Source organism: Rhinatrema bivittatum, chromosome 6, assembly GCF_901001135.1.
Source record: "Rhinatrema bivittatum chromosome 6, aRhiBiv1.1, whole genome shotgun sequence".
Lineage (NCBI taxonomy): Eukaryota > Metazoa > Chordata > Amphibia > Gymnophiona > Rhinatrematidae > Rhinatrema > Rhinatrema bivittatum.
In genome coordinates, this window is record NC_042620.1 from 221,381,931 (window position 1) to 221,409,917 (window position 27,987).

A 27,987-nucleotide genomic window follows, 5' to 3' on the forward strand; every position below is an offset into this window, starting at 1 on the left:
ACGAACATCCAATTTCCTTAGGTCTCGAGAGAGAGGATCAGAACGGTCCGAATCTGAAAAGGAAGGAAGCTCCACAGATTGATTCAAATGAAAAGAGGAGACTACCCTCTGTGGGAAGGAAGGAACTGTCCTCAAGGATATCCCCGAATTCGAAATCCTCAGGAATGGCTCTCTGTACGACAAAGCCTGAAGCTCAGAAACCCGCCAAGCAGAGGAGATTGCTACCAAGACCACCACTTTCAATGTGAGATCCTTCAACGTCGCTCTTTTCAAAGGTTCAAATGGTGCAGTACACAAGGCCGAAAGTACTAAATTTAGATTTCAGGATGAGACACCAGAGGCCGTAGATGCTTTGCTCCGCAAAGGAAACGACACACATCCGGGTGCGTTGCTAATAAGAACATAAGAAAATGCCATACTGGGTGAGACCAAGGGTCCATCAAGCCCAGCATCCTGTTTCCAACAGTGGCCAATCCAGGCCATAAGAACCTGGCAAGTACCAAAAAAAAAGCTGACTAGTACTGACTTTTTGCCTACCTTCCCTGGAGAAGCAAGTGAGAAGCGTGGTGGGAATCGAACCTGCAGCCTCTCCATAACAGAGGAAGCACTCTAGGTGCTGTGCTACACATGCTGGTTAAAATTGCTTGCCCGCGATCCCGCGACTTACTGTATCAGCCTGTAAGTTTGTACCTGAGGCAATGGAGGGTAAAGTGACTTGCCCAAAGTCACAAGGAGCGACAGCTGGACTCAAACCCTGGTCTCCTGGTTTGTAGCCCACTGCTTTAACCACTAGGCTATTCCTCCTCCCCAAGCTTGACTAGTACCAACTTCTTGTTTCCCTCCCCCCATCCGAGGATCAAACCCACAGCCCTTGGAGGAAAGAGCTCAGCCCTCTGACAGCTGGAGCCACGGTCACACAACCAATGGGTCTCCCTGAATGGTACCACGTAAACAACCAAGCGCTGCGACCAGCACCCACAAGGAACTACACGATAATCCCTTTGCCAAACCAGCTTGAAGAAAACACAAAATCTCTGGCACGGACGCTCGAATAGACAGAATCCCCCTGTCTACTCACCAAGCCTCAAACACTTTCCATATGCGAACATAAGACAGGGACGTGGAAGCCTTACGCGATCTCAAGAGCGTAGAAACTACCTCATCTGAATATCCTTTGCTCCTCAACCGCTGCCTCTCAAAAGCCATACGCTAGACAAAAGCAATCGACCTGGTCGAAACATACAGGTCCTTGATGAAGCAGGTTTGGGAGATCCGGGAACCGCAGAGGACCTTGCTCCGCGAGATTGACTAGATCTGCAAACCAGGGGCGCCGCAGCCACTCTGGAGCTACTAGGATCACTTCAGACGGATGAAGCTCTATTCTCCTGAGCACCGATTAGGGGCCAAGGCGGAAACACATACAGAAACACATTCGTCGGCCAAGGAAGCGCTAGAGCGTCCACTCCTTCCGCCCCTGTTTCTCTGCGGTGAACAAAGAAGCATGGGGCTTTGGAACTCCAGAATGTTGCCATCAGATCCATGCAGGGTGTGCCCCACCTGTCGCAAATGATTTGAAAGGCTCCCCCAGCCAGCTCCCATTCTTCGGGATTGAGATGATGTCGACTGAGAAAATCTGCGTGAAGGTTGTTAAACCCTGCTATGTGGGACGCTGCTATACTGACCAGGTATCGTTCCGCACAGCTGATCAGCAGTCGAGCCTCCAATGCCACCGGCTGACTCTTGCTTCCGCCCTGGCGATTGATGTAGGCTACCGTGGTCGCTTTGTCGGAAAGAACCCCGACTGATTTCCCCTTGATAGGTGGGAGAAATGCCTGCAACGCCAGGCGTACTGCTCTGGTCTCCAGGCGGTTGATGGACCATTGGGACTCCTTCTAGGACCACTGTCTCTGCACCGACTGCTGCAAACAAACCTTTCCCCATCCAGAGAGACTGGCATCCGTAGTCACAGCCATCCAGTCCAGAACAACTAGAGGAACCCCACGGCTCAGGTTGTCCGAAAGGAGCCACCAGTCCAAACTGGCCCATGCTGTGTCCAGTAAAGGCAACCGCAGATGAAATTGTTTGGATACCGGATTCCATTGAGAAAACAAGGCGGATTGCAACGGCCGCATGTGGGCGAAGGCCCAAGGGACAAGCTCCAGGGTAGAGGTCATAGACCCTAGAACTTGCAAGTAATCCCAGACCGTTGGCGGATGTTTGGACAAGAAGGCTCTCACCTGTCCTTGCAATTTGGCAATGCAGACCGCTGTGAGAAAAACTCTGCCTAGATGAGTATCGAACAAAGCTCCCATCCGAGGGCACGCAGCAGCTGAAGTACCCTGTTTATCGCCTCCTGGCAAAGTACGTCCGACTTCGCCCGAATCAGCCAATTGTCCAAATATGGATGCACCAAATATCCTTCCCTGCACAATTGGCTGCTACCACCACCATTGATCTTGGAAAACGTTCTGGGAGCGGTGGCCAGACTGAAAGGTAGGGCCTGAAACTGGTAATGCTGTCCCAGAATGGAGAACCACAGGAACTTCTGGTGATCGGTCCTGATCCAGACGTGCAGATACGCCTCTGTCAGATCCAGGGATGCTAGAAATTCCCCCTGACATTGGAAGCAATCACCGACCGCAATGTCTCCATGCGGAAACAGGGAATCCGGTGACATCTGTTGACCTTCTTTAAATCGAGAATGGGTCGGAAGGTTCCCTCCTTTTTTGGAACCACGAAGTAAATGGAGTAGCGTCCTTGCCGAAGTTCCGCCAGAGGAACGGGAGTAATCGCGCCGAGATCTAGAAAGCGCTGAAGAGTCTCCCTGACTGCCAGGCGCTTGGTGGCATACCCGCAGGGAGAGATGAGAAACTGATGGTGCGGCTGCCGTGCAAAATCTAAAGCGTAACTGTGCCTTATCACTGATAGGACCCACTGATCTGACGTGAGCTTGGCCCACTCCTCGTAAAACAGAGACAGTCTGCCTCAGACCACCGGTACCGAGGAGTGGACCGGCCGCCCATCATTGCGAAGGCTTTCCACCCGAAGCGGACTGGGTGTTACCAGGTCTACCAAACCACCGTCCCTGAAAGGACTGAGACCAAGACTGCTGTCGGTTGGAGTTTGGAGAAAAGAGGAAGCAGGTGGTCGTGATGTCAGAGGTTTTCTGCCCCCACAAAACCGAGATCTGGATCCAAACGACCCTCTAGTCTTCAGCCTGTCCTCAGGCAAGCGGTGTACTTTATTTTCACCGAGGGACTGTATCAGGTCCTCCAGCTCCTTACCAAAGAGCAGTTTGCCTTAAAGGGCAGGGATCCCAGCTGGGACTTGAAAGAGACATCTGCCACCCAGTTCCGCAACCATAACAGACAGAGCTGAAACAGCGGAAACCATGGACCTGGCTGAAGTGCGGAGCAAGTCATGAAAAGCATCGGTACTATAGGCAATGACTGCCTCCAGACGCCCCGCCTGGAGGGTTTCATCCTCCGATAATGCCTTGTTGGCTAGCAACTGCTGGACACAGCGAAGGCCCGTCCGCAAGGCAAAATTGCTACACATAGCCGCGTGGACCCCAAATGCTGAGACTTCGAAAATTTTCTTATGCTGAATTTCCAGTTTTCGATCCTGCAAGTCCTTAAGAGCCGTTTCACCGGTAACCGGAATGGTGGTCTTTTTCATGACAGCCGAAACTGCTGAATCCACTTTGGGAAGTCGGAGGAGCTTTAAGGCCTCCTCCAGCAGAGGATACAGTTTATCCATAGCTTTGGCTACCTTCAGCCCTAAATCCGGGGTAACCCACTCCCGAAAGAGTAAGTCCAAGGCTGAAAAATAAAAAGGAAGAGAGGAAGGTGGCCCTCGCAAGCCCAAGACAACTGGGTCTGTAGCTCCCAGCCGAGGCTCAATACCCAATTCTCGTAAGATGACAGGGATGAGAGGGCCAAACTCATCCCGACGAAAAAGCCTGACAATTTTAGGATCATCGCTATCCATCCCATGAGCCCCACGCAGACCTCCCTGCGTGGTGTCCGTCTCCCCTTCAACCCCCCTCAGAGGCTGGGAAGGTAAGTGCAGATCCTCCGGATCCTCAGATTCTGAAGAAGTAGCAGAGACATCCTGAGGTGCCTCTGCACCTGTGGGCGACCCGTCTCCTCCACGTACTTCACCTTCTTCTGTGGCCTGGCCGTAGGGTCCGAAAATCCTGAGGCATCTCTTCCCCTCTTCATGCCTGTCCTTCTGGCTTTGAAGATTTTGTGCATAAAAAGCAAAAAGTCAGAGTTAAATGAAGAATCTGAGGAAGTATCCTCAGCATCTCCAGCCGGGACTTTCCCTAAACATTGTGGGCCAGCCCCCCCAGAGTCACCCCCCTCAGGGGCTATCTTTTGTAGGGATAATCACGGCGGGAGATTCCCTTCCCCCATCGCTGCAGTCGCTGACGCGAGCGAATCCAAGATGGTGCTCGTTCCCGCGCTCAGTGGGAACGGGCCGAAATTCGGGGCCAGCAGGGTCCCAAATGCTTCGGAGACAGTCTGGACCCGCATGACGACCCTTGGAAGGGTCGCGGAGGCTCCCTCTCCTCCTGAGAGGCAAGAGGCACAAAGACCTCCTTTGGAAAGCCGGGCGCACGCGGCGCCACAAGCCTTACACGCGGCCCTCCTTGGCATGGCCGAATACTCCAACCCTCAAACTTCCCTTCAGCACCACCCGACAACGGCGAGGCAAAAATGGAGCAAGAAAAGACCGAAGAGATCGGAGGAAAAGGAGAGGCCACAAAATGACAAATAGGAAAAACTTTTTTTTTTTTTTTGTTTACTTGCTGCAGAGCCTCTGGGTCCCGATCCTACTGGGGGGAGTGAGCCGGGCTCCCCAGTATCACCCCCAGGACAGTGAGTAGCTGGAAATAGGGTTCTCAACCCTGTGCATCAGCGGTCTCGAAAACCAGAGAGGATGGTCCCCTCAGGACCTAGCATCCCTCTGGGAGGTGGAAGACTGTCTCCTGATTCTGTCTTTTATTATTTATTTATTTATTTATTTATTTTAAATACTGAAAATTAAATACTGCAGAAAACTGTCTATGCTAGTCCTAATCCCAAGACAACACTAATTAACTTCACAGACTGTAGGTTTTGCATCCACCATCTGCTGGAGACAGAGTAATGCTGATGGACTGTAGGTGGCATCCTGGTATTTATGGCAGAATCCATCAAAATTTCTGTCTCCATCTGCTGGAGGGGAGGCAAAACCCAGGAGTCTGGACTGATCCAGGTACGTACAGGAAATTATAGTTTACAGCTTGGTGAAAGCTCCCAATGTTGACCTAGCAGCAGCCAATGAGAAAGCTTCTGACTTACTCCCCCCACTGACAGGTTCTCATCCGTCCTCCCCGACACCTCGGTTACAAGGTCTACCCCCACTACTCCTGAGATCTCACTACCGTTTACCTGGTCTGCTGGAACACAAAGCTCAGGGCTCAAAGTTTATTAATTTCAAAACCTGCAGGCCAGAAGTTACTACACTGCTCAACCCGCAAACTGTCGGCTGAATAAAAAGTACTGGAAGAGGGGATGAGGTGTGAGGAGTGGCAGGGATACCGCTTGGGATGCTGGGAGAAGAGGGAATAGTTAGGGGCTGGGGAGGGAGGAGTTAGTAGCAGGCCCCAGTGGGAAGGTGAGGTAAAGAGAAGGCTCCAAGAAGAGATGCTGAAGCAGCATGGGGGTAACAGGAAGAATAATAGGTGGATGGAGGGGGCAGGAGAGTTTGACATAGAAGACAGAAGATGATGAAAGAGGGCAGTGGGAGCAGAGTGACAAAAAGAGGATGGGAGAAGAAGGGGGGGGGGAGGGCAAGAATATAAAATATCACTCAACTGAAGCTGTCCAGTTTTGAGCCACTACTACACAATTCTTCTGTAAGAATCACGGGCATGCAATATTCCTCATTAGTCACACGGAGGGTGCTCGTAGAGTATCCACGGCTTCTTCTGGGAGCTTTACTAATTTGGTTTTGTTTTACCTGCATTTATGTCAGTTGCTGTTTGGGTTTTTTTCCCCCGTCTATGCCCTCCATAGCCCAAAGCTATGGGTGAATCCTGGTTTGCTGAACTGGTTTTTATTAAAGATGCCGCTCTTACCTAACGTAACAGAAAACTTCTATGTTCTGGATGGTCTGATCTCTCTTGTTCAGAGGCACGGCCTCTTCATTTTCCAGGAGCTGCTCTTTCCAATCTGCGCTTTCCTCAGGGAGGTCTGGTTGTTGCTAACAATTGGGAAAAATACAAAATGTCAGGGACAAATTCCTATTGTGTCAAGATTCTAAGGTTTTACATAATACTTCAGAAATTTATTTCAAAGCGTCCCGTATCTCCTGAATAAGTGTGTACATACCACTCTGTGATTAAATAAAGCCCCCAGGTACATGCCCTGTCAACAATTTCACTGAAAATTATTTGACCAATCATCTAACAAACATCCGTCCTAACCATTTTGTCCTCAGATAAAGTTTAAGTATTGCCCCACAACAAAATTTTGCAATCTGCTCCCTAGGCACAGTTGCCTTTTACTGTCAGGTTATGTTACGTAGCCACTTCTCAATTAACCAAGGCCTTTCGTAAATATGGCACTTCTGTCCAGGAGTGCTATAGACTTTACTAAGATAAAAAAAATACAGAAAATATAAAACCCAAGAGAAAGAATTATAAAAGAATGCAATGTATATGCTTCTTATTCCTTTCAAGGTTCCTGGTAAGTCAACAGACAGACAATTAACTCCAGATTATCTACTGACTAGTGGAACCTGGCCCGATCAGTTCTTTTAATATGTAAACCCAACAAGAGAATACAATTGTTTTGTGACAAATTCTGGACTTTTCTCAAAATAAAGTATATAGCAGAACGTGGGTGATAAACATACATCTAGTGGAAGACTGATAGCTGAAAAATATTTCCTGTCATCAGGGTCCATCACTTTAGGCTCTTACTCATAATTAAAATGTGATCGATCTGAAGCAAAAGGACCGGCTGCAGTTCCACAAATCAACAAACGTTATATGCAATGCTCCAATTTTGTTATTAATTGTAGCAAAAGCATTAGCCAGGTGGCCGCCTTCATCATATGGCTAATGAAAATACCTTATTTCGGAAAAGGTACAAGTCAAGGATGCCACAAGTGGGCCCTGTGATACAAAGAAAGAAAACTCCATCACATTTTTAATGCATTCTGCCATTTTTAACCCTCCAAATCACCCATATTTTCTTATAAACATAAGCTGAGTTGCCAGGAATCGAGAGAGACTGATTGGTGGATTCCACCCACCTGACCATTGAAACCTGTTCATTACTCTGCTTGTAAGAGCAGGAAACACAGGCAGAAGCCTTAACAACTGTTACACAGTCCCTATAATTATTTCAGTTCTTTTGTTAATCAAGGTAGAAAGGCTTAAAAGTTCTCAAAATTTCCAACCCAGTAACATTTTTTAAAAGGTAACAGGAAAAACCAAACATAGAAGAGCTCTCCTGGACTCTCCCCCTCAGTAAAGCACTGGAAAATTCTTCAAGAGGAGGAGTTTCACTGACAGGCTCTGAGAAACTACTGGCCAATGTCTTAATGACTCACCCTAATGGTCCTCACACAGCTTTTCTCGTCACTGACTCCATTTGGTTTAAGCTGAAGATCGCAGGTCTCCTTCTTATTATGGAAGCAAACGCTTAAATCAGGGGTGGGCAAACTTTTTTGTGCTGGGGCCACATTACAAGTTATCGACTGCAATGAGGGCCAGGGGAGGGGGGGGGGACCCTTTAAACACCTCGATGCAAAAACCAAATCCCCAATCCTTGCAGGCATTTCAGTATCCAGCAGGCTTAAGCACCATCATTTTAGCACCCAAGGAGTCCCTTCAATCAGAGATCCCAGCCTCGACCAAAATCAGCAAGGTCTTCAACAGGAGAGGTACAAGGAATTTTCCTGGCGAGCAGACCACCCCACAGAACACAGACTCTCACCAAGTAAGAATAAGGCCATAAAATATAAAACAGAAAGGTGCAGACAAAAAACTAAACTGGAAACCATTATAAGCCAGTGTAATAATGCAAAAATAGAAATATCACCAGTCCTCAAACACAATCAATATGAAATCAATCATACTAATACAAATAGTTCAAAACAGATGAAGAATAGAACATATATTTTAAAAGAATAAGGATAAAAGTTAAACATTTCACAAAAATCAATTAAAAAAAAATTTTTCCTCTCCATACCTATAAAAAACTTTTGATTTCTAGTCACCCTGTGATTGTATTGGATTAGTAGAGGGGAGATGGGGGGGGGGGGGAACACATACACACTTCTACCTTCTCTTCTCACTACCCTCTTCCAACTCACACCTTTCAGTCATTCACTCTCTCTCCTCCACTCACCGTCTCAATCATTCACCCCTTCCCTCCACTCTCAGTCAGACACTCGGCCTCACACTCAATCCCCTCATTCCCTCTGACATTCACACCTCACACTCCCTTCTGTCCCCGTCACTCACTCACCCACCCATCCAATCCCCTTCCCTCTGTCAGGCTCCCTCCCCCCACTCACTCCCTTCCTTGTCAGACACTCTTCCTCCCCCACCCCCCTTCCCGGCAGCAGCATCATGGTCTTCTTCCTGCCAGCTGGGTGCTGGAAGCCCACTGACAGACTAACTTTGGGCCCACTACCATGCAAAACCTGTTCTTGCTGGCAGGAACCCCGCCAGAACATATCCTCACAGCGCCACAGAGTCTCTTCTCGCTGGCAGGGATGGGGAACCCCGCCAGAACATATCCTCACAGCGCCACAGAGTCTCTTCTCGCTGGCAGGGATGGGGAACCCCGCCAGAACATATCCTCACAGCGCCACAGAGTCTCTTCTCGCTGGCAGGGATGGGGAACCCCGCCAGAACATATCCTCACAGCGCCACAGAGTCTCTTCTCGCTGGCAGGATTTGGGAACATTGCTGGCACCTCTCTCCACCGCGCTGCTCCTCTTCTTGCTGGCGGGGCTTGGGACCCTCACCAGCCCGTCACTCCATGGTGACACAGTGCAGGACAGGCCCTCTTGCCTGCCACACAGCACAGGCCGCACATGATGTAATTTTTTACGATTAGGCGGGCCGGATAAAACTTTGTAATAGGGCAGATTTAGCCCATGAGCCGCAGTCTTCCCACCCTTGGTTTAAACCCTCTTTAACAATGTCATGCAAAACCTGAGTAATAAGGTCCTGTATTAGTCCTATTAGAAGTGTGGGGTGTTTTTATCTATTCCTATGGGCCCTTATTGCATAGTAAAGTACCTTTTATCCAGAATAGTCAGATCTGAAATTATGCTGGATAAAGAATATTACTTAACTGGTGTTTCTCCCTCTCCCACTCAGGCCTGACCGAACCCCCTAACTCCTCTCACCTGCAGCCCAACCCAACCTGGCTGATGGACCCGATGTTATGCTAACCTGCTTCTCCCTCCTGCAAGACTCACAGTTTCAGTAAAATTGTAAGAATCACACAGAGCTCTAGCTGAAACCATGATTACAGATATTAAACAATTAAACCAAGGAGCATACTCTTGCTGTTAATAGCTAACCCAGAGTTTGGAGCGAAAGGAGTGCCCTTAACTATTTCTGTACTCATTTATTGACTTCACTTCAAAAGAAGGAACTAATCCACAATAAGAACTAGGAGTACCACTTAGCCGCATAAGTTTTTACTTATCCAACTTAAGTGGCGGCGGCTGAATATCCGGCACTTGGCTGGCTACGTAGTTAGCCAGCAGAGTGGTGGGCAGGATAAGGGCATAATGGAGAGGAACTATTTAGCTGGATAAGTAGTGATACCGAGACTAATTTAGCTAATTAGCAGGATAAATTGGAGCTGCTACCTGGCAGGTCTAAAGTTAGCCAAACAAACTTATCCGGCTAACTCTATAGTTAGAGGATATTTAGCGATACAGCTGCGCCACTGAATATCCCAAACAAATTAGCCAGATAAGTATACCCAGTTAACTTACCTACCTGAATAGGTTTTGAATATGGACCTCTAGGAGACTAATGAACATTATTTCTAAACCATTTTTTCCAAGTGAAGTGAATAAATTAATAGAAGAGGAGCCATCACCATTTCTTGCTCAGTAGAGTTCGGGGTTTACATTTCCCCAGTCTGACATGCCAGGCCTCGGTAAGGATTTGGCATTCCAGGTTTATATTTCAGTTGAGTAATTTTGGGTTCATTTGGTGAATGCCTCCTAAAATCGTTACATGGAACCAGCATTTCAAACTGATTAAAACCATTGATGACAGGATGGGGAAACAAGGAGGAAACGGAGGAAGCACTTGGAATGTGCAAGCAGCGAGTAAAACCAGGTCTGGATCAATCTGTCCTGAAAAGATAGAGTCAGTTGACAATCCTAATCAGGGCTCTAGAACTGTGATCCCCCCCCCCCCCCCCGCCAAAAAAATGGACTTTTTGCTTTCTGGATCTTCAGATGAAGGTGCTCTACTATATTTAGAAAAGACTGCAATGTCAGATTTATTTGCTCGATTAATACAACGCCCTTATTTCTTCTGCTCTTCGAGAAAGTGACCTAGCCTGCTTTCCAAGTAGACACATTGATCCACATCACATCATGTTTTCAGCATTAAAAGAGAGCAGATGGGATCTTTCTTAGGACCTAACACTTCACACCTGCTAAATTTCTAGTCATGCAGTGCACAGGCTATATAGAGATAGAGTCCACTGTATGTCGTCTTCTGTTGCCTCGTGGCTCTTTTCTCTCAGATTTACTCCCGGAATCATTTTTTCCCTACACTCCCAGGTAATGAAAATTCCCACAGTGTACCAGCTCAAGCCACTCCAGTTTTCACTGTGTACTTAAATAGCAAAGTACTGCACAATGAGAATATTAAAATACTCCCTGAATGCCTCTAAAATTTCAGACTTAAGAGCACCACAGAGCATTCCACTAAAAAAAAAAAAAAAGATTCAGCATTTCTCTCCTCTTCTCCATACTGCCTTACACAGAGCAAAAGTTCCTGAACCAAGATAAAGCAATATTAAAACAATCTTAAATACTTTATGCATTAAATATCTTTGCTCAAAATGTAAAAAAAAAAATCATACAGTTAGCACTAACTGCATCCTTAAGTATTTCAACTGAAGTCGACATTTTTTTGGCTGATTAACTATACATTTGAACTTAAGGCATATAATTAAATCCACCCACATCATAATGACCAGAAGTTTAGAGTAAAAGAAGAAAAGTTAGAATAGAAAATGCTTCCCATAGCGGAATTACTCAAAAAGTCAAATAAAAACTATACTGTACCTTGCATTCCTCCAACCAGGATAACAGCCCTGAAAAGGTAAAGCTGGCCCAGTTTCCTCCATAATAATTTTTCCTGCAGGGAAAAATAAAATATGGCTCAGTGAAGAGAAAAATGAAAGAGGGCTCACCATTCAGTAATGATGCACTTCCATTAGTCAAAGAGATGTCCATGTAAAATCAGTCAAAAGTTATAAACTTTTGGGTGGTATCAGTGTGATATGACAATGCCATGAAAAGTAACAAGATCAGGAACTTGGGACCACATTCAACCCTTGGCTCCCATGGTTCCTGCTTTAGAGGGGCTTTCAGACCCAGAGAAGGGCATTCTATTATTTATACAGCGTTATCCGTAGACACAACGTTGTGCAAGATAATTCACACGACACAATGCCCCTGTCCCAAAGACTTTACAGTCTAAGTTGCACAAAAACGTGCCGAAGATTGTAAAGTGGAGAAAGAACAGGGAACCTGATCATCTACAGGTAGCTCATTTAAAACAAATCGAACAAAATTCTTTTTAACTCAGCGCATAGTTAACCTCTGGAATTCATTGCCAGAAGATGTGGTTACAGCAGTTAGTGTAATTGGGTTTAAAAAAGGTTGGATAAGTTCTTAGAGGATAAATCCATAAACTGCTATGACGTTAATTAATAAGCAATAATAGCTTGTGATCTCTCTAATGTTTGGGTACTTGCCAGGTACTTGTGACTTGGATTGGAAACAGCATACTGGGCTTGATGGACCCTTGAACTGAACCAGATTGGCATAGAGGAGCATATCTTATGTTCCTCTAACCTCTATACTACCCCACCAGCCTCAGCTGCGCAATTTGGTTTGCCGAATCTGACATTTCTCTAGCCTAGCGCTCCTCTGTGTCGATGACTTGCTTGGAGTTGAAGTTTAAACTGCACGCAGAGTTTTTATATTGCTCGATTAAGGTTGGCAGTGGTTTCAATTTTATTTAACAGATCACAGCAAGTGAGGTGGCATAGCAGCTTGTTGTGGAATTCAAATATAGGAGTACCTCAAGGTTCAGCTTTATCTTCAGCACTTTTCAATATATTCATGCAGCCCTTGGAGAAGATAGTGTCACAGTTGGGATTTTATAGGATATACAACGTCAATGGTCAATTTTATCTTCCTTGTACTGTTGTTGGGCAGTTTTCTAGGGAAGGGTTTTTAAGAGTTTTTAAGAGTGTTTTAAGATAATCAATGATTAAGTTTTAAGCCATCTGCAAAAAAAACAATGTAAACCAAACACATGGTTTGTGGCTGGGTTACCCCAAAATGGTATGTCTTATATTGATGGGAATGAAAAGATGAAGGAAAAACAGGAAACTCGTAATTTAGGGACAGTTCTCGATTCTAAACTGAATATGTAAATAATGTAGCTACAACAGCTTTTTATAAATTGTGCTGAAAAAGACCCCTTAAGAATTTGATTGAGCCAAAGAATTTGTTTAGGGGTGCAGGCATTGATCCTCAGTAAGTTAGATTACTGCCTACGTATTTATTATGAGCTCAATTAGTCCAGGATGCTGCTGTGTGAACTGTATTCAATTTACATTGGGACGATAGTGTTTCAGAAAAGATGAAAGAGCTTCATTGGCTGCCTATGAGGCAAAGAACACAGGTTAAGAATCCTTGTTTAGCTGATAAGGTTAACTGTTACACTCCCCTTTAGTCTGCAGTCATCAACCCAAAATTTGTCAGAAATGCCTTCAATAAATAATTCTCAATTGCAGGAAACTGGATTGCACGATCATATGAAATCTAGGAAAAAAAAGTCAACCCTTTTTTATTTGTGCAGACATACATAATTCAGGACATTTAGAATTTTAGTTCATGATTTTATGTTTCTTTTACTGATTTGTCATTTTTATGATTGGGAACAGTGGAAATCGAGGACTAGAAGAGGCTAGAAATACAAACAGAATAAATGCCATACTTCTAGCAGTTTAAGGATGTTTTCTTCCTAGCATACAGAAGGTATGGGGAAAGATTTTAATACTCAATCTCTCTTCAACAGGAAGAGTGAAGCACAATTAAGCACGGGACTGTTTCCCCCCAAGTGGATAAGAAAATTGGCCCCTACAAAAGAAAGAAAAGGATTATACTAATTATAGTTTGAGGTGAAGCATCAATGCTTTCTTTGCTCACATCAGGACAGGAAAAGTTTAATTGTTTAGGCAAATAATTCCAGGTGAAAGGCTGTTTCCTGCCAGGAGGGCATAGGAAAAGGTTTTAATCAACACAGTGCCAGTGTCTTCCCAGTACCAGCCTGGCTGGCACATGAGAGAGAAGAATATTTACTCAATTATCCACTAACTCTTGACCTGAAGCTGCCTCAGTTGCACCTCTACTAGTTTACAGTGCTGGTAAGGAACATACAAGACTTTTCCCGAATGAAGACAATCCTTAAATCTCAATAAATATAGCCTGCAGATTTCTATTTAGCTGAAGTCGGATGTAGCCACAGAGGACTTTACCTTTAAATTATGTCTTATGTTTAGAGTGGGTAAAACGTTGAGGATATAAGAACACTTCCCCTGGTACAATTTAAAGTTAATTGCCTAACACGAGCTCAGATATTAAATGGCCTGCGAAAGAACACTTGCACAGCAAGTGAGGACATCACTTGCACCTCAAACTCATCTTCTGTGGCTCAGAAGCAGCCAGTCATCAACTCGAACCTTTCCAAAAAAAAAAGCACTCAAAAGGCAAGGCTAGGGCTTCCAGCAGCTCAAAGAGAGCTGGGATCCTGCATAACCAAAAATACACAAACTAATCAGGCTACTACACCACCTGCATGCAAATGCACACGCCTATGCATTCTGGATAGACTGAAAACCAGAACTGGCACTGGCTCCCCCGGTAACAAATTGTCCTTTGAGGAGGTTTCACAGCCCATGCCTGGCGTTTTCTTGTGGGCCAGTTCTCTCTTTAAACCAGACCTCTAACCTTAGCATCACTTGCCTACTCTTAAAAAAAAAAAAATAAAGTTGGGAAGAAGAATGAAAGGGCAGGAGATTATCTTTTCTATCCCTGCCCCGCGAACTCCCACTGAAAATATATTTTATAGCAAAAAACAAAAAAAAAAAAACCCCCACCATTTTGCTGCTTTCAAAATCTAGCTCATAATGGAATCTTTAGGTAACTGTTAACAAGAATAAAAACTTGCACCTATACAGTTACTTAAAAATCTAAAAGAAAAATTAAAAACCACAGTAAAAACAAAGAATGAAGTATAACAAAAGGTTAAAAAAAAACATGTTAGGCCAAAAACAGTTTTAAAAAAAACAAAAACACACACACACAACTTTCTTGGCCGGCTGTAGCTCCCCTTTAGCCTGAATGCTGATCTCCAACATTTAGAATTGCAAATTACGTTTCTAAATCATTTAACATCTATCCTTGAAATTCCACATGTCAACATCTCATTAATATTTGCAGTAAACGTGGCTCTCTGAAAAGAACCACAGATTTTACATTTATTGAGACAGATAGCTGGCATGGAGAAATGGAGCTCCTTCAATTACAATTTGGCAGAAGTTAACTTTAGTTTAAAATCTGTCCATGGGAATTTATGACAACTAAGCAAGGAAGTGACTATTCCGAATGAGATTAGCCGCCGTTGATGGTGATGCCTGGACAGTGTTTATAAATCAAGAACGGTGGTACTCAGTATTTTATAATGAGCTTCTTCAGAACTACCTCACACCATACCTTGAGAAGTAAATTATGATAAATATATCCTTGACTGTAGATTAGAAAATAATCAACTGTTTACTGAAAAAGATAAGGCACTAATATATGGCAACGGGAACTTCAGTTTCTAAGTAGATATATATACATAAGCAAGACCTTTACAAAATAGGCAAGATGATTTGGGGCAAATAACATAAAGTGGATGCCATTAACCACTTCTGAAAGATAATCACTTGTTTTCTCTCTCAAACTATCAAAACACCAACATAAGATTGCCAACACAGTAGATACCATGAAAGTAAGTAAGCCAGCCTTTTGATGATTATACTGCCCTTGTCTCTGAAATAAAGCCCTTTTTGGCTTAGACAAATTTTTGATAAAAAGAACAAAACTGCAATCATTTCTACACATTATAGACAGATGAATAGTTCTGCCTGTGATCCCTCTTTTTTTGCTCATTTGTCCTGACATCTACTGTGTGCATTCACTGGAGGGAAATAGTGCACATTATCTGCAATTAGTGCATGCAGTTTCCCTCTAGCGCGTGCACGCAGCAGACACTGAGTTACGGAGAGACTCAGCCAGGACCATCTTGAATGTCTCAGCTGGCAGGGCAGGAGTGCTTGGCTATTGCTGCTGCTCCTGAAAATCCTGGCTTGGCCTGGAGTAAAGCTGAGGAGCTCAGGACAATTCGGAGGACATGAGGTTTTGCAAAGTGGACTGGAGTGCAAGGGCGAACACTGTAGGAGGGGAGGAGAGGGAGTTAACAGGAGTGATGTACACAAGTCACTTGACAGGCTTTTATTCTGTACAAGTTATATATATATATATATATATATATATATATATATATATATATATATATAAACAATAAAAGCCTATCAAATGTTTAGAGCCATGGCATCTGTGTCGGTGGCCAGAGGTACATGCCAGACAGCATATGCATGCAGCTCTAGTGACCATGTGAGCTGGGAGAGTGCTTAGGCACTGACCATAGTCTGCACAACTGGAAGATGAGGGGAATTAGCAACAAACTGGCCTATGCAGCCAGGAGGAGGAACCCAGTGGCAGCAGTAAGTGGGCGAAAACTAGTCAGCAGTACAGTCAGGTTGGGGGAGCAAATGTTGCAATCAGGCAGAGATGGGAGTTGTTGACATCAATGCCCCACAAGCGTTTTGCATGTGTCAGCTACTATATCATAATATGCTTGTAGACTAACAATATCCATCTGTGGAAGTTCAGCCCAGCACCGGCCACATGGTGGCAGTATCCTATTAGAATAGACAGTACTGACATCTTGTGGCCACTGCTTGTACTGCAGCCTCATCAAAATAGATTCATCCTGAACTTGCTTGCCAGCAATAGAGGAGAGGTGGGGGAAGAGGGGTGTTTCTTTTGAAAACCTCATTTGACTGCAAATGTTTTGCAGCTTTCAGTTAAATTAATTGATTGTTTAACCTAAGTTGTCATTTTACTTGTTCATTCTATTGCAAGCTGAATTAAAATGCAGTAGAAGTATACCCATTGTGCCAGCACTACATACAAAATCCTGGAAAAGAGCAATTCAAAGCCCGTATTTCAAAGAAAACCTGTATATTTGGATTTTCCTAAAAGATAGTTCTTAAAATGTTTTCATATCAGCAAAGTGCACCTGGATCCCAACATATAGGTAGCATGAAATGCATTAAAGAAACAAATTTGGGGGTGAAAGATGGCCGCCGAGGAGTGAGCAGCAAACGCTGAGCTCCAAGGTTCTCTGGATTTCTTTTGGCACTTATTTTTATTTCCTGGAATTTATCTTCTTATAAGTGGCATAATGCCACACACTAAGCGAAAAGCCAAAATAAAAGATTACCTCTACTCCGATATCGCTTATTCGTCAACCTCGGATTGAAGAAGTTTTTGCTGGACTGTTGCAGATACCGCCAGGAGGAGGGGCCGTTGGAGGCGTCAGCGTGGCGCAGCCGTTGAGCCCCCTGGCCATTGAAACTTCTTTGAGCCCCGGCGCACCAACAACTCCTGAAGCCCCGCTTGGGAGAGGAGAATCCTCCCTAGATATTTCTGCTTTACTTGAAGGGAAATCGGCCATTCAGATGCTGGAACCCCAGAGAGGAGGCGAGGTATTCGCAGTATCCTCGGTGAGCCTAGAACCATCAGGCTCCAGGGAGTTACCCGCTGGAGAGACGCAGCGAGCTGATGAAGGATTCCCCCCCCCCCCCCCAAAGCTGCGAATGAGAGGAGAAGAGCACATTCAAGTGGTATGTGGAGCCCCTCAATCTATTCCCTTTAAGGACACCTTAGAGGAAATATTAAAAGCAATTTCCTCTATGGAGAATGCAATAGCTTCTCTGACTTTGACTGTGAAAGAGAATATTTAAAAAAATCAATCAGAGAAAAGAGTGGAAAAAAATGAATCTTTATTGCTTGGCTTGGATACTAAGGCTACTGAAATGGAGAAGATACAAGGAAACTTGATAAAATAGGAGAATTTACAGCTGATTAAAATGGAAAATTTAGAGAACTATATAAGGAGGAATAACATAAGGTTATTACATTTTCCCAGAATGCGACTACTATCGCATCGAGAACTGCTTAAATGTTATTGTCTTAAAATATTGAAATAAGAAAAAGATTTACCTAGAATTATAAAAACGTATTATTTACCTCAGCCAGGTAAAAAGAAAGAAGCAAGTGAGCAGAAAGATAAGATGGACGCCTCCTTTGATCTGACTACTATCTTGGAAAAGTCTAGTGACCTAGAAGTTCAAGAAAGAGCCACTCTTTTTGCACAGTTGGATACAGCGTCAGAGAGAGACCTTATCCTCAAATTGTTTTTTCGAGATCAAGAACAAAAGTTCTATGTATATCCTATTAAGATTTTTCCTGACATTACTAAGTTAACCCAAATAAAAAGGAAAAAATTCTTGGAGATGAGAAGGGAGGTTCAAGAAAGGGGGGCTATATTTTTGCTTCGGTTCCCGTGTCAGTGCCTTATATTACATGATAATAATAGATATCTGTTTAAGGAACCGGAATATCTGCGTACTTATTTAAATTCTCATTCAAGTTAAGCTGAAGGAATGTTTGGTTAAAGAATAATGAGCAATGGTTAACTCTGACGTATTTGAAAATAGTATAATATTTCTTGAATTCTGCTCTTAAATACCTCTTCCCCCCTTATATTTCCTAGTATTGTGATATGAACAATATTTAGGGTGGATAATATGTTATTTCCTTATGTATAAGGAAACTCTTTCACAGTTATTTGTTATTTGTATACCCAAATATTGAGATTCATGTCAAATTTCTAAACAGTTGATTGTTTTGTGAAGTTGTTAAAAAATCAATAAATAAAAAAGATTAAAAAAAAAGAAACAAATTCTGACAGCATTCAATGGCAGATTACACTTGTCTTTGAAAGAAAAACCTAAGATTTTAGTGCAACTTAAAAAACTACAACAAAGGCTATTTTTATCCCTTCTCCCTCAAAAAAAAATTCCCAAAGAAACACAAGCCTGGAGTAATCATTCTGAACAACATGGGGGCAAATTTTCAAAGCACTGAGGAGATGTATGCAAAAGAACTGAAAACAGTCATCTTGTAAGAACCTGGTGAATCTTAACATCATTCCCATGTAATGTTTGAGAAACTTATCTGATAACGCAAAACACGGGAAGCCTTCAATTTCTCTTTTCTTCTCAAGTGAAACCAAAATGTACGTAATAAGTAAATTAACTCAACTTCAACATTGTGGGTACCATGAATTCAACTGTGGTAGATCTCTAAAATGTCACGGGTGTCAGAGCCTGCCTGCTGTTCTCCTGCCACCTCTCAGCTCAACTTTGAGCCCAATTCATATACTTTAAAAAAAAAAGTTGAAGACCTGGCTGTTCCAGCAGGCCTTCTCATAATAGTTACCTACTTTGACATTAAAGCAGAGTCTTTTTATATAGATTTTATAATTTTTATGCTTCTATTGTTACTTTTATGCCTATTTTATTGCATATGTTAATTAACTGTTATGAAATTTTAGATGTAACTTTGTATCCTATTTTATTTCTATGCTTTATATATATTTTATTGTAAACCGATGTGACATGCCAACGAATGTCGGTATAGAAAAGCAAATAAATAAATAAACTACCATTCGCTACTGCTGGTAAACCCACAATAGTAATTACCAGTACATACTTATTTCAATTTGATTATCCACTTTATCAGAGAACTGCTTAATGTGGTTCAAATTTAAAAAAAATAAATACAGTTTAGTAGATTTTAATAATTCTTAACTAGGCTAATACCAAGAGAGTAAAAGCAGAAGTGCCTTCTATTCATAGCAAGTTAAACCCATGCAGAAATATGTGGACAAACCCACGCTATAGTAAAGGAGAAAAGCTACCGGCAGGAGGGGGCGAGAGGAAGTTCTAAAAAAACTCAGAGACCATAGTAAATTAAGCAGGAACCAAGAGAATGACTGGCAGTCTCCTCCTCTCTCTTTTCTTCATGTTTATGGGGTACGTAACCAGCTGGGTTTTCAGGAGAACCACATCGAATGCTGAAGAAATCAAGTAACATGTACAGGATCTCCAGTGTTCACTTAACAAGGGATTGGAGAAGGACCACTAAAAAGTGAGCACAGACATATGATGATATGGATGATTCTAGTGATAGAAGGCAGGGTTTGCAGGGACCTGACAAAACTAAAAACAGCTTGGAGAAGAGACAGCCGAGAGGGGATATGTTAGAGGTCTACAAAATCATTAATGGCTAAATGTGAAATGGTTATTTACTCTTTCAGATAATACAAGGACTAGGGGGCACTCCATGAAGTTAGCATGTGGCACATTTAAAACAAACTGTAAAAAATTCTTTCACTCAATGCAAAATTAAGCTATGCAATTCATTGCTGGAGGATGTGGTTAAGGCAGTTAGTATAGCTGGGCTTAAAAAAAGGTTGGATAAGTTCCTGGAGGACCACACCACAAACTGCTATTAATCAGTAGGGAACAGCCACTGCTTATTGCCGGCATTAGTAGCATGGTTAGATTTAATGTTTGGGTACTTGCCAGGTACTTGTGACTTCGACTGGCCACTGTTGGAGACAGGATACCGGCTTGATAGACCCTTGGTCTCACCCACTATGGCATATCTTATGTTAGGCAATGAAACAGATTAAGATATTAAGGGAGCTCAGAGATTCTGGCAGCTCCAGTGATGAGTCTACTCAATCTTTGGAGATAGGTGGTTCTAGAGTAGTAGTTCTCTACCCACTCCTTGGGACACACCGTCAATCTGGTTTTCAAGATCTTCACAATTAATATGCATAGCTAGATTTGCATACAATTGCAGCAGTGCATATAAATATTCTCTCATGCCTACTCACTGTAGGTATCCTGAAAATCTGAATGGCTGGATGTGTTCCAAAGGCTGGGTTGAAAAGGTTAAATTATTCTTACCTGATAATTTTCTTTCCTTGAATCCTGCTAGACCAGTCAACACATATAGGATTTACCTCCTCCACAGCTGAAGGCAACAGAGGATACACCTCTTATGACCTCACTCTGGGCTACAAGGGAGGTGTGGTCCTTAGTCAACCCCAGAAGCCTACTGCCTATCCCCCCCTTATTATCAATAAAAACATCATAGGGTCCCAGAAGACCGTTCTGAGTGGGCAAGAGGTACAAGTATCGAAAGAGAACAGGCACTTCTAGGAATATAGGAAATGTGCCTTGTGATTGATCCTCCCTAACCCTTGTGTGCCTGGATGGGTTCTGCACTGGTCTAGAAGAAAAAAAAAGTATCAGATAAGAATAATCTAACCTTCCTTTTCTTCCTGCTTGACCAGTCATTACATATAGAGGTTACAAAAACTGCACCTTGCTGCGATGGAAAGAAGACCGTGCTGCTTTGATAATTCCTGCCCCAATGGCAGCACCTGCCTTGGCCTGTTTGTCCAACCTGTAATGTTTTAACAAAAAGAATGCAAGGATGACCAGGCAGCTGCCTTACAAGTTTTCTCTGGAGAGGCTGAGGCTGTTTCTGCCCAGGATGAGCTTGCGCCCTTGTAGAATGAGCCCAGAGTGCTGCTGGGATCCATTTACCTGACAGTAAGTAAGTAAGCGATGTCATTGCTTCCCTAATCCACCTGGCTATGGTGGCCTTGGAGACTGCCTCACACTTTCAGGCACAGCCAAACTAGACAAATTGCCTGTCTTTTTCCTAAAAGCATTTGTCACCTTCAGATAACACAAAAAAAAAAAAAAAAATTCCTCCATACGTTTAATAGGCGTAGTCTCCTGACCTTCCCCTGACAGCCCTCACTATTGAAGGCTGGAAGGGATATCACCTGGATTTATTTGAAATGCTGAGATTATCTTAGGTAGGAACAATGGACCTGGCCAAAAGGTGACCAAAACCTGTGGAAATACTAAGTAAGGATTCCTGCACAATAGGACTTGCAGCTCAGATGCTCCTGGCTGAGCAGATTGCCACAGGGAAGGCAGCCTTCCATGACAAGTCCTTAACAGATGCTCGAAGGGTAGTTTGACTAAGGCTCTTAGCACCAGATTGAGATCCCACTAGGGTACTACTGGGCAGAACGATGGCCTGATGCATTTTACCCCATGACCTTTAATTCAGCCCCTATAACATGCAATAGCTGCGACCTGGATCTTCAAGGAACTGAGTGCCAGTCTAGAGCTGCTTGCAGGAAATGTAATATTTGTGAGTTATCCACGCTCCTTTGAGAATGACCATGCTTGGCACAAAAGATCTCAAACACGCACCAAACCTGACATAGGCCAAGGAAGTAGAAAAACTTATGTACCTTTAATATGGTTGACAATACAGAGGCAGAGTACCCTCTTACACAGGCATGCCCAATCAAGTGCCAAGCCATAATAGAAAACGGAGACAGGTCCTCCATCGGTATTGACCTTGACAAAGGTACAGCCAGCAGGGCTCCGTCCAGCAGCCTCACCAGATCTACATACCAGGGTCTACCTGGCCAAACTGGGGCTACTAGAATGATTATGAATGGAAGGTTTTCCACCTACTTTATTGTCCTGCTTATTAGTGGGAAAACATAGCAGGTTGAGCCTTGGCCATGAGCATAAAGGTGCATCTATTCCCCTGGATCCCAGCTCTACCCTGCGGCTGAAAAATGTCGGTCTGGGCATTTGCACATGTTGCCATTAGGTCCGTGCATGGGGGCCCCCAGTGGCTTACTATCCTTTGAAAGGCCTTTGGCTTCAGAGTCCATTCTCCCAAGTCCATCCTATTTCTGTTGAGGTAGTTATCGGGAAAGAAGAACTTGCAAGCAATGTAAGTTGTTGAAAGCTGGAGAAGATGCTTCTCTGCCCATTTGTACAGTCAAGCTGCTTCCTGTGCTAACAAGGGGCTGTGGGAGCTCCCTTGTCTGCTGATATAATCTACTGCCGTGGCACCGTCTGACTGAATTCTGACTGCCTGCCTTCTTACAAGTGGAAGTGTCACAGAACCAGCTTTTTTATGAATAAACTGCTTCCTGCCCTGTCCATCGCCCATGGGCCAGCAGTCCCTGGCAATGAGCATACCATCCCTCAGGCTAGCAACCATTATGACCACCACCCAAGTTGGGGACATTACAGGTCTATTCCCTTCTGAAGGTTTAAAGGTTGAGCACACCAACCCAGGCCACCCTTAACCCATGAGGACTGGGAGCTGGCACTGGTAGTCCTGGGAGTTGGGGGACCAACACCTAAGCAGGACGTTTTGGAGAGGCCATATATAGGCTCTGGCCCATGGAACCAGGTCCAGCGCTGATGCCATTAGATAATGCAGGTAATCCCATGCTCTGGGAGCCTCCTGTGCTTGAAATTTTAACACCTGGTCTATTAGTTTGGACATTCTGGAGGAAGTCAGAACACTCGCCCCTGTTCTGTGGGCCCCTAGAAATTCCAGTGTTTGTGATGGATCTATAATGCTCTTTGAGAAGTTTACCACCCAACCTAACTATTGAAGGAGGTGTGGCACTGCTTTGGAGGCTTATCTACTCTCCCGATCTGACTTGCTTCTTAAGCAAGCATCCAAATACAGGTGCACCATAATGCCCTTCATGCGTAGGGTTGCTGCTACCACTACCACCATGACCTTGGTAAAGGACCTAGGGGCTGTTGCCAGCTCAATGGGCAAATCTGGAAACTGAAAATGCTCACCTATCATGTAGAACCTTAATAGCTTCTAGTGAGACTACCAGATAGGAATGGGGTAGTAAGCTTCCGCTAGGTCCAATGATAGTAGGTATTCTCCTGGCCTTACTGATGCTATCACCGATTTTAAAGCCTCCATTCACAAAATGAGGTACTTGTAAATATCTGTTGACCCCTTTGAGGTCCAACATTGGGTGAAAGGATCCATCTTTTTTTGGAATCACAAAATAAGTCAAGTGCGTGCCATGATGAGGCACTGGTATGATTTCTTATAGGCACTGCAATTTCATTAATGTCCCTTTGACCACCTCTCTTTTGAGAGGGGAGGCATAGTGGGAGATTACAAAGACCTCTGGAATAGGTCTTATGCACTCAGACATATCCCCTTCACACAATGTCGAGCATTCAAAGGGGGCTGCATTGAGGTTTTCTACCTGTTCCAATCTCAGAAGCATCAAGTCCTGAAACTCCACACCCTATCCTTAGGAAGTCTCCACGGTTTTGATTTCCCTAGGTACTTCACCATTTTTTCTAGGCCTTCTCTAAAAAGATTTTTTAATTTACAAAGGCATGACTTTTGATGCTAAGTCTGCTGCCCACCAGCAGAGACACAGAAGACTTCTGGTCCCTACTCCTGAGGCCTAGAGCATTCTCACTAGGTCACACATATCAGCCAAAAGTCCTATGGCTGATTCTAGGTGGACTAATTCTGGGTTGGCTGGGAGCTGATGGATCCAGTATGGAGCAGGTCGGACCACATAGCGTCCACAAATGAAGGCATGCAGTGAAGAGTTGCCTCTATTTTCCTATCTTGGGCATCCTGTAGTGCTGATCCCTCTTCTACCAGAATGGTCAACTTCCATGTGACTGCTGCAACCTGTGCACTGATACAAGGGATACAACAGGAGGTTATTCTTTTCCTCCAGTGGCAGAGAGTAAATCTTACTCAAAATTCTTCCCTCTTCTAACCCCCTCCCACCCCCCCACCCCCAATGTAGGGAGGTCCATACCATAAGAACCATGCACCTGAGGAAGACCCTTGGTGGCTTTCTAATGCTGTGGGGCATAGGATCCCTTCAACTAGTTCTTTAGTTCTAGCATACCTCAACCATGCTAGAAATAATGGCTTCCAGCTCCTTTTTCCAGAATAAGTGGACTATGGTAGCATCGTCTTCCGACAAGAACTCCCCTTCTTCCTGTGAATCCTCTGGAGCAACGGTTCTCAACCAATGTGTGGCCACACTTCCTGGGCCTCCACTGGCCCAGCTGCTCCCCCTGCCCAGGCTTACAATGCTGATAGCCCGGGCGGAACGCAGCAGGAGAGCTGGAGTCAGTGGCACCCGCATGTTCTCTTCTTCCTGCCCCCGCGGCCCGTAAAAAGGAAGTAGTGTGCAGCGGCCACACGCGCAGGAAGAAGAGACCATGTTAGGTAAAGTACATGCAGTGCCAGCTCAAAGAAAAGCAGCGTCGGCCCATAGCAAAACGAAGAGCAATGTCATATCCAGTGGCCAATGAGACTCCTTCCTTGAGGTTGCGAGGGCTGGAAGAGGAGGCGGCTGTTGGTGCCACTAGTTCGGTTGGGGGGGGGGGGGAAGAGAGAGAGTGAGCATGTATGTGTGACACAGCATGTATGTAAGTGTGTGTGATTGAACACCTGTTTGTGTGACAGAGTATGAATGTAAGTGTGATTGAGAACCTGTATGTGTAAGTGAGAGAGAGCATGTGTATGTATGACAGAGAACCTGTGAGAGAGCGAACTTGTATGTGACAGAGAGAGGAAGAAGTTGCAAGCAACCCTCCCCCCTAATTCACAACAATCTCAGGGCCCTTATAAATCGAACGTTTCCATATAAAGGAGAGCAGAGTATTTTTTTTTATCCTTATTTTTAAATTATCGGGTCTGTCTGCTGTTCTGAAATATTTTATTAGTGACTGGAAATTTTTGATATGAGTTTTTAATTATTGGATATTCCATTCATCAGCTGTTTTGAAATCACTTCTTTTTATTAGTATGGTTTTACTGCTATTGATTTTATATTTCTTTCTTTATTTTTTGAGGACTGGTGATTTTTCTTTTACCTTTGTTGCACTACATACATCTAGCATGTTGTGGTTTCCAGTTCAGCTTTGGCATGCATGTTTCTATTTATGCTTTATGGTCTCTTTATTCTTTGATAGATGAGGGTCTGCACATGTGATTCAGGTGAGGTATTCTGCTGGCGGGCAGTTTCTGTGTAAGGCTCTATAGGAGCCTGGCTTGGTCTGTTTTCCTAATAGGACGACTTTGAGTTTTAAGGCCTGGTGTAATATTTTCAGTGTTGTCTTTTCTTAGGTAAGGTGGTTACTGTTTGAGTGCTGGAAGTTGCCATACTTGCCATACCAGAGTGCTATTCTGGTATGGCAGGTTTACTATTTATATAATTTATGTTCAGAAAAGTATTTTTCCCTTGGGTCATTCTTAACAATAAAAGTAATACGGGGCTTTTTTTTTTTTTTTTTTTTTTTTTTTTTTATTTCCGCCATAGATTGTAATGAGCAGTATGTTAAGCATGTGAGAACCATCTGTCAGGTGTGCCCTGACTGAAAAAAAAGGAGAGTTTACCCCCAGGCCATGAAGCTTTCCTAGAGACATGGATGCTCAAATGCTCCATAAGTTTCTAGAAACTTTGACTAGGCACACTGAGCATGCCCAGCATGCCCTATACCATGTGTCCATGTAGGGTCCCTCTTCAGTCTCGTAACATAGAATTACGAAAAAATAAAATAAAAAATAAGAGAAACCCAACTCCACGGGGTGGCGGGTAGATTTCATAAGGACTAACATCCTACTGTCCTTGGAGAACACCTGTTACAGGTAAGCAACTCTGTTTTCTCCAAGGACAGGCACGATGGTAGTCCTCACACATGGGTGAATACCTAGCTACAGGCTGCTCCCCAACCCAAAAGGGGACCAACAGACACCTAACAGACACCAACAGGCAAAACACTGGTGCGTTTGGTAACAGAGGGGGGAGAAAGCTTGAACCCAAACAACAGGCCCTAGGTTGGGAGAGTTGGGTTCTACACATCAAATAGGTTCCTGAGGACAGACTAGTGTCAGGACAGACTACTGTCATGCCGGCCATCCCTATCCAGACAGTAATGGGATATGAATGTGTGGAGAGAACTACACGTTGCAGGAACTGCTCACAAGTGGGCTACCGACACTGCCATGGCTCTGACAGAATGAGCCTTGACAAGACCCCCAAGATGCAGTCTCACCTGGGCATAACAGAAGGAGATGCAATATGCTAGCCAACTGAATAGTGTCTGGGTGAAAGTTTTAGAGCTCAATCCAACCGCAACGCTGACGGCTCCACGGGAAATAAAGAGAGACTGAAAAGGGACCCTGCGTAGTATAGGGCATGTTGGGCATGCTCAGTGTGCCTAGTCAAAGTTCTAGAAACTTTGCCATAAGTTTTCCACATCAGGCTCCATCTGATGATGTCACCCATATGTAAGGACTATCATCATGCTTGTCCTTGGGGAAAAAAGCAGTTTATCAGTGGAGTGCCTCAGGATCTGTCCTTGAGCTGCCTCTGTTCAATGTTGTGTGAATGGTATGTTTAGAGCAACCAGGAAGAAAAGTTTGCCTTTTTGCAGATCTTAATGTCATTTGCAGAGTTGATACTCTTGAAGGAGCAGACAACATGAGGATAAATCTAAGAAAGCTCAAGGAATTAAGGAGTGATCATGTGCTTGGAAATTACCTAAAACAAAATGTGGGGAATTATTACCTCTTAATAATTTCTGTTGTCTGGTACCTTGTGTAGGGGTCCTGACCTGGTGTCTGTTTTAAGATGGCAGCCAAGAAACGAAGGGTGATCAAGCAGAGTCTCTAACCAATCTCTCTCAAGCCCCTGAAGCAGACAAGCATCATCAAACACTGTCAGTGTCGGGCAAAGAGCGCCAAGCAGGATGGTACATCGGGTTGCATATAAGAAGTCACCTGTGAGGTGCACTGGTAACAGAGAGAGTAATGGATATGTAGACATACATTAAGAGGAATGCAGAAAATTCAAAGTCCTTCTCTTTTCAATTATTAAATGTTTTCTTTATTTCTATCATTTAAAACATACATAAGTAATAATTTCAAAGGACTCCTGAAATTCAGGGCAGTTTGAAACAGCAATTCAAAATGTCCCCCGACACGGACACTGTGTTTTGCCAAGGACGACTACGTCGGGAGGGACAAAGAGGCATTTATTCATACACTTACATGAATTTTTGTCAGACAGGAGTCCATGCTGTTTCAAACTGCCCTGAATTTTAGGAGTCCTTTGAAATTATTACTTAGGTATGTTTTAAATGATAGAAATAAAGAAAACTTTTAATAATTAAAAAGAGAAGGACTTTAAACATTCCTCTCTTTCTTTGATTATACACAGAGTGTGGACTCCACTCCCTTGATAGTATTTTGATTTACTTTAAGAAGAATTTTACTTGATATATGAAACAGGCTTTAAAAAAAAATGATTCTGGATACATTAAAAAAAAAAAGGACCATATTAAAACGATACTTGGACAAATTGAGGGTTGTGGCCAGAAGGTTGGTCAGGACCCCTACACAACAAGGCACCAGACAACAGAGATTATTAAGAGGTAATAATTCCTCACATTTTATTTTTGGTATTGATATATTTCTAGGAGGAGTTCTGATGGGGCTTATAGTATTTTATAAATAAATTTCAATGCCAAGAAGTGCAGAGTTATGCAT

General features: G+C 43.8%; 1 protein-coding gene across 1 annotated transcript in view; it reads right to left on the minus strand.

Moving 5' to 3' along the window:
- CHM (CHM Rab escort protein) overlaps positions 1 to 27,987 on the minus strand; it is a 343,986-nt gene that overhangs the window by 299,616 nt on the left and 16,383 nt on the right. Inside the window, exons 3-4 of the mRNA XM_029606587.1 lie at positions 11,335 to 11,407; positions 6,128 to 6,252 (exon numbers count right to left, since the gene is read on the minus strand). Coding sequence (XP_029462447.1) covers positions 6,128 to 6,252; positions 11,335 to 11,407 — 198 coding nt within the window. The remainder of the gene's footprint in view (positions 1 to 6,127; positions 6,253 to 11,334; positions 11,408 to 27,987) is intronic.